General features: G+C 38.0%; 1 protein-coding gene across 1 annotated transcript in view; it reads left to right on the top strand.

Annotated features, from left to right (window-relative positions):
- Positions 1-6,416, top strand: part of LOC107294323 (transcription factor IIIB 90 kDa subunit-like) — a 9,663-nt gene extending 3,247 nt beyond the window's left edge. The window contains exons 3-4 of the mRNA XM_015823551.1: positions 3,223-3,391; positions 5,858-6,416. Of these exons, the coding sequence (XP_015679037.1) occupies positions 3,223-3,391; positions 5,858-5,895 (207 nt within the window). The 3' untranslated portion in view covers positions 5,896-6,416. The remainder of the gene's footprint in view (positions 1-3,222; positions 3,392-5,857) is intronic.
- Positions 6,417-15,023: the final 8,607 nt, after the last annotated feature.

Here is a 15,023-nt window from a genome sequence, read left to right as displayed (position 1 = left end):
ATGACTTTGATGAATGTTAGGAGCCCTGGTGGCACAGTGGTTAGAATGCAGAATTGCAGGCTAACTCTGCCCACAGCCTAGAGTTCAATCCTGATGGGGCTCAAGGTTGACTCAGCCTTCCATCCTTCCAGGTTCGGTAAAATGAGGACCCAGATTGTTGGATGCAATAGTCTTGACTCTCTAAACTGCTTAGAGAGGGGTGTAAAGCACAATGGGGAAGTGTGTAAGTCTAAGTGCTATTGCTATTGAGCTGAAACTTAATTTATTTTCCTGGCCATAACAAGATCTTAATCCTAGCTACACTCAATCTTTGGACTCTGGCTTTTGGCACAAAACTCAGAACCAACTTTAACATTATCCCAAAGCAGCTCTGAGTAAGCAAGAAACCTCTCTCTTCCCCCCCACCCCCAATGATAAGTACATATTGTATGTTGCTGTGTCAGTTATCCCTTCCCCGGTATTCATCTATACACTCTTGCCTTGTTTTGAACACCTGCTAGTTAATTTGCTTAATGAGTAAACATGTACCACATAGCCTATCGGGTGCTTCAGCGAACACATGTTCTCCTCACAAGTTTAAAAGTTAGTTATCCTTTGAGTCATCTTTGGAAAATGATTTAGGAAATTTTGTTGAAAGACATCTTTGGTAGTTTATCTTTAAAAATGACTAAAAATGCTTATTTCTGCTGCAACCAATACCTCCAGAACAGTTTTTGCTTTTACTGATTAGAAATCCTATCTCAACTTTCGTGCTGTTCTCATTAGAAAAACTTGCACATTTGTAGAATGCACACATTTGGAAAATGGATATGATAATCATCAGAAGGTCATGTTTTAATTAAGGCTGTGCACATTTTAAAATAATAGTTCAATTGTAGCTTCTTTAAATTCAGCCATTCTTCTGTGAAAACATACAAGAAGAATGAAAATTCTTGCATGACAATTAATATAAATTGGAATATTGCTACTCCTGCATCAATTTCTCCTGGGTTTCCTATATGCTGTAAGTAATTCTTGAGTTCTGTCACTTTTCTGGCAATTACAGTCAGTGATAGATATTATAGTTCAACTTATGTGATACCAACTTGGGGAAGGCTATTCTAGTTCTCATATTAGCTTTTTGATGGCAGATCAAATCACATTTCAATTTTAAATGGCTAGTGATACGATTAGTCTGGATTTTGTTATACACTATCTTTTTTCTGTTTATGTATCTATTTATAGAATATATTTTGGGGCTAATGACATTAAACCAAAAATATAGGATAATGTAACATATCACAACACAGTAAAATATAAATTAATTTAACTAAGCAACATTAGACAGACCAGCAAATCACCCAATCAATGGCTTCCAAATAATCTTTAGAATTACACAATTTTGGAATGGAAAGTGTAATGGAAGTAAGATCAGAGCAAATGGTCAAAGAAGTCTGACAATATGGATTCTTCTTGGAAAAGACTTTGTTTTGGGTGAATCTCAGTCAGCAACAGCAGTCTGAGATTCATTCTCATGATATTATATTTTCTGTAAAGAAAGTCAATTAATAGCCTCTAGACCAGGGGTGTCAAATTGCCGGCCCATGGGCTGGTTTCATCATTCTGAAGCCGCGCCCACCCCATTGCCGGCAATGCAAAAAGAATCGTGACATGGCGAGTTTGACTCCCGTGCTCTAGACTGACGAAGTGACATACTTCATGATCATTTAAAGGTAATTTCTTATGCTAACATATTAAATGTATCCAAAAGTTATAGTAATAGCCTTTGCCACATTTTGATTTAAATTCTGTGGTTGGAACACAGAACTACTAGTAAACTAATAGTGGTTGCATGTCACTATTTTGAACTGGTATCTCTCCCCTTCCTCAAAATGGCTTATTCCTCAGTCTGATGATGGAAGACAACAGTAATCTTATTCTATTTATGCAACCTTTTGTTAAATTATAGACTACTTTTAAGTACTATTGTTGTATAGAACAATAAACAATAGAAGCTATTTATTTCAAAGTGTAAGTAGTATCTGTGTCTTCATTAGAATCTGTTGGTTGTTAAATATATCTTTTTCTCTTGATATTGATGGGGTGCAGCAGTTGTGGAGCTCCAGAAACCATACACAGTCTTGATTCTTGTGGAGGAAACTCACAGTTGATGTCAGAATCTGCTTGCAAATTTTTCTTTCATTTCTGCATCTGTTTTTTTTTTTTTGAGGAAGGTTTTAAGTTTTGCTCATTAGCAAAACTGTTGGTAGTAGAGTTTTTTTTTTAACAATGTGATGTACCTCAGCAATGTTTTGTTGATTTCCAAATTGCTGGCATTGTATAACAATTTAATGTAGACTGAGTTGCTTTGAACATAAAAAGATTATTTGTACAGTATGGTTTACTCTAAAGATATCAAGCCAGATGTTGAACTAAAATATTCATCATATGTGACTGTTGGCTGGAATTGAAGGTTAACACATTCTGCATTTTCTTTTACATTAGTTGATGCTGTTTTCATCAAGTGGTTTGCCAGTTGGTTTCAATTGCCATTCTAATTGAAACATGGCTTTCCAAAATCACAGGCAAAATTCTTTCCTAGTCCTATTTTCTAAGATCTTTTGATACCATGGATTTTACTTGAGATGTTTTGCATTCAAAGCATGCATTGTTCCATTGAAAAGAGGCCCTTCTAATTAAACAGTTTGATGCAAAATTGCATAATGAGTTATTGATTCTCTTTCTAATTACAGCTGAATACTATCTAATTCATTAGAAGTTATGCATATCATTCTTAATATTCGGCTTATATAAAGGAGATTTCTTGCATCAGATTGCTTTGGCTAAAGCTAAATTTTTACAGAGAATAAAAGTGGTTCGCTTTCTTGCATGTTTAGTTATCTTCCTACCATTGTAGCCATGTTTTAAAATATCGGAATAATAAACAACAGTAATATTCCTCGAGAAACCTATAATAGCCTTCTTGCATTTAATGTATCTCCAAATGTGTTGAATTACAGTTTCTATCATCGTCCAGCCATATGGTTGTAGCTATTTTGACTTGAGTTTATTATCCTCTACATTTAGTTGGCACAAGCTTGCAGAAGCCTGGAATATCACTTTCTTAGGTTGAAGCTTTGATAGAATGACAATTAAAGTGAGCAAAACAAGTTCTTAGTTGGATTTTTAAGGGAAAGGGTGCCAGGTGAGGATTTTTAAAAAATAACTTTTCTTCCTTTATAGGCTGTCTTTCCAAGTACTCAGACAGAAACTGAAAAGGTTGAAAAATCAGGAACTGTGCTGGTAGAAACTGGTCCAGTATCTTATAATCATGAGGAGGACGTGGAAGAAGAAGAAATTGAAGAGGAAGAGGATCATTGTGTGAGCGCCCTTAAACTAATGGGAGGAAACGGTAGGTTGTTTTATGCACCTCAAGACCCCCCATAACAAAGAGAATCTATAATCGTGTCTCACATGAAAATATCTTTGTGTGGCTGCTTCTTTTTTGTCTCTTGCCAGCAAATTTAATAGAAAGATTCTGTAGGTCAAATTTATTTATTTAGCAACGGGTGGAAACTAATCAAGGAGAGAAGCAATCTAGAACTAAGGAGAAACTTCCTGACAGTGAGAACAATTAACCAGTGGAACAACCTGCCTCCAGAAGCGGTGAATGCTCCAACACTGGAAGTTTTAAGAAGAGACTGGACAGCCATTTGTCCGAAATGGTATAGGGTTTCCTGCCTGAGCAGGGGGTTGGACTAGATGACNTATTATTATTATTATTATTATTATTATTATTATTATTATTATTATTATTATAGAACTTGGCTGGCAGATGTTTTGGAATGTAGAATATGAACTTTTGGTTTCTGTTCTTACCTCAGTACTCCAGATGACTTTTAAAAGTTAATTAATTGAACGAGGATATGTAGATTATCAATTAACATTTAATGCTTTCTAATAAACTGATTATAGCTTTTGGTTTCCAAGCATAAATAGCAATCATAAATGTTCCTCCCAAAGCCAGTAAATAGTATTCAATAAGGAGAACTAGTAGTTTGAACTACAATATAATTGTGTATTAAAGCTTTCATTGTAGCATAAATCTGTACATATAGCCAGTGCCTCGATGTGGAATATACTAATTGTGAGGTCTGACAGTATCATGGGGAGATGGCTGAGTGGAGTGTTGATTATTTACTGTGTAAGTTTCAAAATACCTTTAATTTAGCAGTGGATGCTGATTTCAAGTTTTGTGCAGGAACTATAGAATAATCCTAACAGATTGGCTTGATTTGAGTGGAACGAAAGTACGTAAACTGTTGGGAATTCTTTTTCCTGTGGCATATGCAAATATAATTGCATTAGCAAAACACTCTGCCCTACGGCAGGGCTCCCCAACCTTGACCACTTTATGACTTGTGGAGTTCAACTCCCAGAATTCCTTAGCCGGCATGGCTGGCTGAGGAATTCTGGGAGTTGAAGTCTATAAGTCATAAAGTGGCCAAGGTTGGGGACCTCTGCCCTACGGTATATATGCATGCCTGTATTTGCTGCAAGAAAGTAGTTTGGTTTCAAGTCCCGCAGCATCCCAGTGCAGAGACCCTATCACCTTGCACTTCACCAGCCCTGCAACTCTCAGCTGATTTCATATTTTTTCTCCATGTGCTGCTCTTTGGAAGGTAGCTACTGGCTGCACAAGGCCTTCCCCAAGTCATGTATGTCCTTCTGTAAGTTGTGTGAGGCCTTCTGAAGCCTCATGGGATGGTCATGCGCAGCCTCAGGAAGAAGGCCTTGCACAGCCGGCATCAGCCTTGTGAAGGATCCGGCTGAGTGCACCTCATCAGGAGGAAAAAGAAGATGTTAAAGTTCAGTTAGTGGAATCAGGGCAGCAGAAGCAGCAGAATGTAGGGTGGCCAAAAGGGCAGAGATGGGGGGGGGAGGAGATGGGTAGGAGGAGTTGAAGTATTTCTGTGGTTATAGGGCCGTGGTGGCGAACCTGTGGCACACGTGCCACAGGTGGCACGGAGAGCCCTCTCTGTGGGCACACGCGCCGTCGCCCTAGGCCTTCAGCTGGGTTTTATAAAACCTTTTCGCTTTAGGCCTCTGCTGCCATGTACAAAAAAAAAAAAGGCTCAATCAATCAGTCAATTTCAACTTCTCGCAGGGAAAAAAAGATCTTGCAAAGTTGGAATTGATTGATTGAACTTTTTAGTCCCACCCAGTCTGCCGTTACCACCGTAGCCACGCCCACCCAATTGTCCACACCCACCCAATTGGCCACACTCACCCAATGGGCCATGCCCACCCGGCACCTGACGATACATAAGTGGGTTTTGGGTTGCAGTTTGGCCACTCGGTCTCTAAAAGTTTCGCCATCACTGGTATAGGGTAAGTGGGCTTCCAAGTGCCCAAATTTTGATCCGGTAACTGCAGGGGCATTGCAACCACTGAAACTTTGGGAAGTAATTTTATCAAAAAGAGCTTCTAAAGTAGGTAGGTAAGATTAATTTTTGTAAGATTACATAGAAAAATCTGTGAAGTTAATGATCAGTATACTTATCAATTAGTTATCATAAATATTCCTAATAAAACCTTTTGTTAGAACCCTTTATATACCTTTAAGATATTTGGTACTTCACAAGTTATAATAGTTTATTCACTTGGTGACTTAGGTGACCCACTTTTGAGCTTTAGTTCTTTTAAAGTGCTTTAGTTGACTACATTTCTATTTTATTTTTTTGTAGGCTTTATACTTTGTCTATTTGTTTATTATGCTGGTAGGAACTATTTCTGTGCCCTGAGTGAACTGTCTAGCTTGTGGTAGACTATCTTGTGATGCTACTGCTTCTAATAATTTTCCATCCTTTGTTTTTAGATTATGGCTGTGATGTGGAAGATGATGATGGATATTAAACCTTTCTGTCTCCAAATGGAAATTGTGGGAGAAGCCACTAGTAGTAAAAACAATTTTTCCTGCCTTGGAAACAAAAGTTCTGTTTGCAGTGGATTCCTGTCAGTTTTCTTTGACCTACAGGCAGGCACTGGAACTTGGCTTTAGAATACTTGAAATGTTTCTGATTTGGATCATGATATAAGAAAAAGATTAACTGAAGCAACAGTTCCAGAGATGAAAGAATAGCCAAATGGCTGCCCAAGCATCCTTTGGACTTACCATGTCCTGGATTCAATAATATACATTGCTGTAAGAATGTGTACAAAGAAGAAGAATTGTTTCAGAATGCTAGACTTTTGTGTGAATATATTTGAGACTTGAACATTTTTGAGTTGTACTGTTTACATCAATAGGATTCTCAACAGCAGAAGCTTGTTCCTGCTATAACATCCATGTCTTCATGCTTCAGAAGTGGTAAAACATATCAAAATGGGCAGACAGCTTCCTTTGGAAACAAGTTCAAATGTATTCTTTGTTTGTTTGTTTGTTTGTTTGTTAATACCATCCTAGGATCAGACCATTGCTTGCCTGTCATCTCTATGCCAGTGTAAGACAAAAAAGTTGCTCTATTAGAGTGGAGACCTCATGGGTGTTGGTGTTGTTCAAAGCTTCTTTGCGAGTTATTCTGTGTTCCAAGAACATTAAGCTGGGTCTTCCTTTACACCAGGGGTGTCAAACTGCTGGCATGCAGGCCGGATGCATCATAGCGAAACCGCGCCCACCCCATTGCTGGCACTGGGGAAAAAATTGTGATACGTCGCGACACCCTTGCTTTACACTCACTGCTACTATTAGAGATGAGGCAAGCAAAGGCTAGGCTGACAACAGAAGGAAGGAAAGCTCAATAGATTAACATCTGACACTCTTCTTTTTCTGACTGAGGACCATTTCACAAGTTTTCTGTGCCCCATCCCAGGTTTTATTTTTTAATTTTAAAAACAAGATGATATCTCAGGGCAATTTCTGTCCTCTTGGCAGAAGTGTCAGATTTCTCTCCCAGGTAATGCCTTTGTTTTGTTTTGTTAAGCAAGTAGTTTGAAGTTTTTTTTTTTCTGTTTGATGTAAAGTAATTTTCTATTATATAATGGTGCCATTAAGGATATATTTATAGCTCAACAGTGCAAAAGGCTCATTTATGATTATTTTAATCAGTTAATCAGTTGGTATAACTAGTATCCTGAAAAATGTAAAACAGACTAGTAGTTTCCCCACCTAAATTGTGTAAGACAGATTTTTCTTGATTCTCATCCTCCCTGGACTATAAGTTAGCTCTGCCCAGTTTTCATGTTGATCTTTATTAGCCAAACTACCTCTTTTTGCCAATGCTTAACTGTACCAACTCAAGGTGGGATGATGTTTTTATTTCATCCGCTTGAAGACTAAAGTGGAAACTATTTTTTCCCTTTGTTTCCAAGGCCAGGATCTCAAATGGCAAACTGTGTCTTAATTATATTACAAATTGGAATTCCCATGAGGAAATGGCATTCCATTCCTTTCCAGATAGGCAACTTAGCATAGTAGAGAAAAATGCTGGCATTTTTTTTTACACAAAGAAGCTTTCAATCAATGACACTTCACACTTAGACTGGCACACTCTACGCTTGCAGTCTGAAATGGTTTGGGCCAGGTACAGATTTATCACTTTATTAAATTAATCTCAAGGTGCTGGTTAAAGGTTAGCAATATGTTCAGTAAGGAGACTATGGCTAGTCCAGTTAGTTATTCCTGTGTGAGGGGCATTTATCTTGGCACTGAATTACTATATTAGTACTTGTAAAATTACAACTCTTTTTTTCAATAGTACTTTGTCCAGTTTTACTCTGAAAAAGATTGTTATGGTAACATAATTTATTCATTGCTAGAGGAACGAGCAAAACAAATGCTTTTTTGTAAGCACTGAATTAGGAGTTTGCCAACAATTAGCTTGAGCAGCTGCTGCTTTGCCTTATGGCAGGGATGAGAAACCTGAATCCCTCCAGAAGTTGCTGAACTACAACTTTTGGCAGTCCCAGCCAGCATAGCCAATGACGAGGGATGCTGGAGGCTGTCATCCAACACCATCTGGAGGACCACAGGTTTTGCATCTCTGCCTCATAAGTTCATTTGTTTCCAAAGAGATGTTCCAAAAGAGGTAAAACTTCTGGTCAGTGACTTTATCTCCTCACTGCATTGGAGAAAATGAAAGTCTCTCTATCAGACTTCTTAGAATAGAAATTGCTACTGCTTCAAAAAAAAGGTATTATGTTGGCAGAAGAAAAAAATACATATATGAAATCCATAATTTTGGAATCAGATGTAACTTAATAATGTTTGTATTCCAGATCAATTTCATAATAACCACATCAGACACCCAACTGTACCTATGTGGTTGGGTTCTCTATGCAGCATGGCAAGTTTCTTTTTTGTGTGTACTTCCTCATAGCACAGGTTGATCCTATGGAGTTAGGTATGCATTGTAACCAGTTAAATTACAGATCTGGACTGCAAGTTACAAAACTGGAAGGGGTGGGCAGGGGCATCATGGACAAACATGCAATGGACACTTCTTAATCAGAGTCTGAGTGGATCAGGGTTGGCCATCATTGTAACCTCACTTAAGCATTTTTATTCTTGTTGGATTGCAAAATAAGCTACAAAAAAAGTAGAATTGGGAGTTCTTGTAGGGGCTTGTAATATTAAACCAATTATCCTATTTAATTTTTTAATAAAAATACTGTTTCAAGGAATGTTTATATATGCTTGTTTCAATTTGTTCTTGGAGGCCAGATTTTCCTTTTGCATCATTGTTCTATTCTATAGCTGTCTTAAAGTCCACGCCTCTCATCCTATGTTTTGGAAGGATCAAGAAATGAGAGAGCCAAGAATTGATCTTAAATAGTTTTGCCCATTGCATACTAGCATAATTGTTCAGCTGCATGATTTTCCTAAACTGAGCCAATCAATAATATTTATTCAGTCAATGACCAGCAAAAATTAAAAAACAAAAACAAAAACAGTGAAGCAAATAAATACAATAATATAGTAACAACTCACAGAATAAATCTGTAAAATTCTGACATGAGCATTCATTATCTCATGTTCTCACTCATCAGATTTAAATGTAACATGTGGTGCTTTTGCTGAAAAATGACAGAATAGGTAAAAGTATGTAGTTGAGAGAGAGTGCATTTTTCTAACTTAAATATCTGTTTACAGCAAAAGCAACCCTATTCTGAATTTCATCCACTATCCGCTGTTTGTCCACAAATAGCATTTTAATGCTGGGTCTAATAGAAGGAGCAGTGTTGTAGCTCCTACACATACAAAAGTGAGAAGGTGGCTTTGGAAGCATTGCATTCCATTGTGCCATTCAATTTGGAGTTGATGCTGTTTTCTATCCTTTCTGTTTGTTCTATCCTTCCATGTATAGGCTTCACAAAGACTGGAGTTGTTGTAATACCTTCTTACCCCCTATCCTCAAGCTTAATTTTCCCAAGAAGAACAAAGAAAGGGAGAAACAGCACTAAGAATCCATTTATTTGAGTATGTGGCCTGATAACTTTTGTTTAAAGCATTTTTGTTGTGCTGGAACTACAGTCTTACTGCCTCCTACATTAGTTTCCACGTAGAGCTACCAGATCTAGGGCGCAAAAAAATTGGAAAATGACAAGAGGCAGGAGTTTTTTTGTCTCTCTTTGCAACTACCATTTGGTTGTTTAGATGTTTGCCCAGACAGGATAATCCTATATTTGTAGATCAAACTTTTGAGAGCCAGTTTGGCCTAGTGGTTAAGACGTCACTCTAGAAAATGGGAGACCATGATTTCAAGTCCGATGTTAGCATGAAAGCCTGCTGGGTGACTGGGGCCTGCCGGGTCACTCTCTCTCAGCCCAACCCACTTTACAGGGTTGTTATGGGGAAAATAGGAGGAAGGTGTGTTGGATATGTTCAGCACCATGAGCGATTTGTAATATAACAAAGATGAGATAGAAGTAAATAAAATAAATAAACACAATATTTTCATTTGCTATTTGTATGCAGTACATTGCGCAAATTATTGCTATTGTGAAATCAAACATTTAATCATTGGTATTTTAGGCAAGGAACAGAGCTGAACCTTTTCTTTTTTGTAGAGATCCTGATGCAAATCACTTCTTTAAGCCCTTATTTCCATTTGAGAGAGACCTTCACTAACACTTTTAGGACTTTTCTTTCCAGTGTAAATAACAGCTCTGGAATAGTGGATTTTCATCAAGATAGTAGCAAGGAAAAGAGTTAGATTCCCCTTTCTGTCCCCAGCCATCTGAATCAGCTCCTTTCACTCCTTTCCAACGAACTACTACTCTGTGTTTTTAAAAAGTAACCAAAATGTCTTTAATCTCCTATTTTTGTCTTGAATTCAGTTCTTTTTTTATAAACTGGAGGTAATCAACAGGTCACAAGAAGGCTGCCAGTTCAACTCCCATTAGATTCATCCAGTCATATAATGGAAGATGTACTGTATACTGAAGTTGGCTGCTTCATGTGGCCATGCTCTCTGTGCATGTATATGTGTGTGTGTGTTTGTGCTGTTTTTGCTTCCAACTACATATTTGGGGAGTAGACCATTGTCCTCTGAAGGCAGAAAAATATTTGAATTTACAGTTGCATATTTAAGGCCTTTCCAACCTGCATCAAAGTTTATGATTCATTTAATTTCATAAGGTCTTTTTTCCATAATTCATTTCTCTTTGATATAATTAAAGCTCAGGGATTACACATGGATAAGCAGATGCCACTTTCTGATTCTGTGCTTGCTTAGGCAAAAAACAAAAACACGAAAAGGCAAGTGGTACGGTTAACCTTCACCTGCCACTGTGATATTATGCTGAAACATTTTGTGGAATTCCCTTGAAGTAATTTGGACTATAGTCTCATTTCAGATGAAACGTAGGAGTTCAGGGACTGTTGGTTTTAAATTGTGAAACGTGTGTATTTTTCCTCCCTAGTACTGTACACATGTTTAAGGCATTTAATTAGGCAAAATATCCCAGCTGTTGAGTTGTGCTTTTGCACCTTATAACCTTCTTCATTCTTCTGTCACTGAGCCTCCTTAATTTTTCTGTGATCTGGCAGCTCAGCCAACATACAGGTGGTGAACCAGGTGATTGCTGCATCTGCCTGTTTGTAGCAAGCCCTCCTTCAGCATTTTGAGAAGGATGACTTCCTGGAACCCTGGCCTCCACATAAATGGATATCTGTACACAACCACCTAGTTAAGACTAAATTGTCTGCCATGCGGATAATGGCGGCACCCCAGGAAAATGGAAATCTAGGGTTTAACAAATAGCACAGAAAGGACAAATGTAGGTTATGGCTCAAACATTTGCAGGTATTTAAATCTGTATCTCAAACATTCACATTTGGTATCTTTTCTCCATCCTACGTGCTATTTTTCATGGAAGTTACATTCTTCAGTACAGAAAGCTTTAAGCAGGAGCACATACAGTAGCACTGATATACTGTATTTTTTGCATTCTCTTTAGATTGTGTGGGAGTTCATCATTTCATGCTGTTTTATCAAATGTTCATTGAAAAATACATGTATTACGCTTGCTGTCATTTACAAGGCCATTGTATTTATATATATGTAGCGGGGCTAGCCGAAAGGCTTTGCGGGAGCCTGGCCAGAGAGAGGGAAGTGGGAAGCTCAGACAGCTGCTGCTGGTTTGGGCGTGGTGGGTGTGGATCAGGTGGAAGGAAAGAAAAGGGGAAGGAGAAAGGGGTGGTGCAGTGGTTGTTGTTGTCGGGGAGAGACCAGGTGAAGCCAAAGAGGAGTTTGGGGTTTTATGTGATTCTTTTCCTCTGAAATAGAGGGAAGGAGAGAGAGAGAGAGAGAAAGCGGAGTTTTATTGCTTTCTTCCGCAGGGGATATCCCGAGTGAAGGGAAGAGTGAGAGTGAAAAGAGGGAAAGCTTGCTGGTGTTTTAAATCCAGGTTTTAATTAGAAAGGAAGGGGGGGATTTGGCATAGAGAGACCTGGGACTACGAGTGCCGGCAGAAGAGAAGGAGAGGCTGGTCGCTACTGCTTCGGAGACCAGCGGCCATTGAACTTTGATCATTATCACCTGTGCAAGCTGTAGACTTTGTGGGGAGCTGCCCTCATGGGGCGAGCTGTTGCTGCGGAGCGCTGACTAACTTCGCTCATGCTTTCAGTTGCTGCCTGGAACTGGAGGGCCTCCCCCCCCCCGTTTTCCAAGTGGCTGCTACAAGCCATTGACTATTACTGTCACAACTGCCAGGGGGTTGATAAATACTGTCACACACTGACTGCCGTGGCTAGGCATTGGCCATCTTTGTTCCTGTAAACCTCTTTGCCGATGAGAACCTGCCATCCTTTCACTCAGCGTGACTTCCCACTAAAAAGGACATTCTGTCAACTTGAGAGCGTCTTGAGAGCGCGGCTGCTGAGCATGACTGAAGGGGGGGCTAGGAGGGCCTGGGCTTTGGCGGCCTCTGAGGGGGTTACGCTACATATACAAATTCCAAACAATCAAAAAAGTTATGTAGGCAGCCTAGATGGTTCCTGTGACTTACATGAACCACACTCCTATCCTTTATTTCACACAAATGCATTATTTATAGATATTTTAAGCCATATGTTACTACATGCTCTTGCAGATTTATCAATATATTTTTAAAAAAACAATCATTCATTTTGCTCCTCTCTTTCAAAGTAAGCAATGTTATACTGAATGCAGAAAATGCAGAAAAGAAGTAAGTAGACAAAGAAATTCAAGATGTACAATAAGCAGAATGAAATAGGTAAAAACAAGTTATTTGATTTAAAAATAATTTATTTAATAAATCATTTAATAAATAAATTTCATTTCAAGATGTACAATAAATGTACAATTAAAAATAAATGAAATAGATAAAAATAAGTTACAGTACATCAACACCATATCTACAATCTATCTAGCTTTCTAGATTTGAAAATTATCCTTGTTTCCATCACATCAATACGCCATTTCATACAATTTCTTTTATCCTTTAAATTTTTTAGCTGTTTCAGAATCTCATAAATTCCAGTCAGCCCCAAATTCATCTTTTGATTATTTCTATATGACAAAATCACTTCAATGCATTTTTTTTCATACTGATCACTTGCATTAGGTATCCATTCATTTGTAATGCTCTTCTTACTTTATAATGCATAAAATATATAATCCATTCCCACAGTATTCAGCTTCTATGTTTTTCTTGATGTTCCCAGCTCTCACTTCCATATATATAAGGTCATGCCCAGGAAGACCTTTGCACAATTGTGCCTGTTGCTGGATCAGGAGACCCGTATTTACAGTCATTCATGCCCTGCTTGGATTATTGCAACATGCTTTATGTGGGGTTACCATTCAAGATCAGTCAGAAGTTACAGATGCTCCAGAATGTCTCTCAGTAGGCCCATGTAACATCTCTACTGCAAGAAGTGCACTGTGGGATTGTCTTGTCTCCACTTACCTTTACCTCTCTTATAAGATCCAATAAAGCTGGTGTACTCCAGGTCCCATCAATTCAACAGTGCCACCTTATAGGACTGAGGAAGCGTCCTTCTGTGTCAGTACTTTTTCTATGGAAAAGTCTTCCCCCGTGATATGTTGGTCAGTCTGAGACATCCCTAAAGATCTGCTTTCTTCTCAAGCCAGGATATTATATGAGCCCGTTGGGGTATGAGTTGTCTCTGATAACAGTATATTTTACTTCTTTCTGTTTTATTTTCCTGAATTTGATGTTCTTTAACCTTGATAGCTGGCCAATCATGCTTGGCAAGTGAGCGGCCATGTACATTGAATTAATACATTTAGATTCTCAACCAATAAAGCAACAATACATGCACATGTCTTCAATCACCACCTTTAATTTTATCGCATGCATTTGTCATACATATATCCATAAGCATATTAAAAAATCAAGGGGTCATCACATATCCTTGTTTTTTTCCCCTGCTCAATTACTGAACCGTTCACTAAGCATTCCACTTATTCTCATGCATGCTTTATTTCCATCAGATATTGCTGTTCTTGCATTCAATAACTAACCATCCACGCTCTATATAGAAAACATTCTACAATTCAAGTCCATTCACTTTATCCCATGATTTCTCTGAATGAACAAACATACAATAAAACATTTCATGTTCATATATTTCCTATTGATCTGCAGAACAGCAAACATCTGGTCTGCATAAAATTACATTGCACTTTTACTCAAAGTTTGCTCTATGCCACCTCTTATATCCTTTCAATGAGAGCTCTGCCAAACATGTTCCCAGGCACATTTATCAAACTCTTCCACTGTAATTTTTGCATTCACTCTGCAACCGTTCTCTTTGTATTGAAGAATAATAGCAACATTCTTCCAACTTTTAATTCTATTCAATCTGCCAGAGACCCCTCATTAGTCCTCTTCATCTACTTCCAAAAAGATTTTTCCCACCAAAATTACATTTTATTTGTATTACAATCTTAACCATTCCTTGCTCTTTTATACTACATTCTTTACATCATCTTTTTTTTATCTTTCATCTATTTTTTTTTAGCCAAACATTCTCTTACATTCATTTTTCCTAATCTACAACTTCCTTCATTTTAGCATTCCACCAAACTATATTATATTGCCTGTTGATGTGGCTCTTTTATGGTGCTCTATAAGTCTATATAACAGAGTTTCTCAACCTTGGTCACTTGAAGATAGGTGGACTTCAATTCAATGGCTGGCTGGGGAATTCTGGGAGTTGAAGTCCACCTATCTTCAAGTGGCCAAGGTTGAGAAACACTGCTGTATGTATCAAGCAACCTTCCACATCCACTTTCCTTGTATATGTTTTCTGTTCATTCTGTTGTCAATTATGTACTCATACTTTTTTCATACATGATATAGCCCCTTCCTGCAGTCATCCTACTTTTATTTATTTCACTTTTTTATTCTCTTTCCTATCCATTTTTCCGTAACATTTACAGTTAACTCCCCACCCCTCACCCCCATGAATCAGCCCATATCACCCTTGTACTCTTAACTAATTATCTCAATTTTTCATCATAAATTTTCCGATGAACCATGCTTCTAGTTTT

Source organism: Protobothrops mucrosquamatus, unplaced genomic scaffold (genome assembly GCF_001527695.2).
Source record: "Protobothrops mucrosquamatus isolate PMUCROS unplaced genomic scaffold, P.Mucros_1.0 scaffold1909, whole genome shotgun sequence".
Lineage (NCBI taxonomy): Eukaryota > Metazoa > Chordata > Lepidosauria > Squamata > Viperidae > Protobothrops > Protobothrops mucrosquamatus.
Note: the sequence above shows the minus strand (reverse complement) of the source record. Positions and strands in the feature narration are given on the sequence as shown.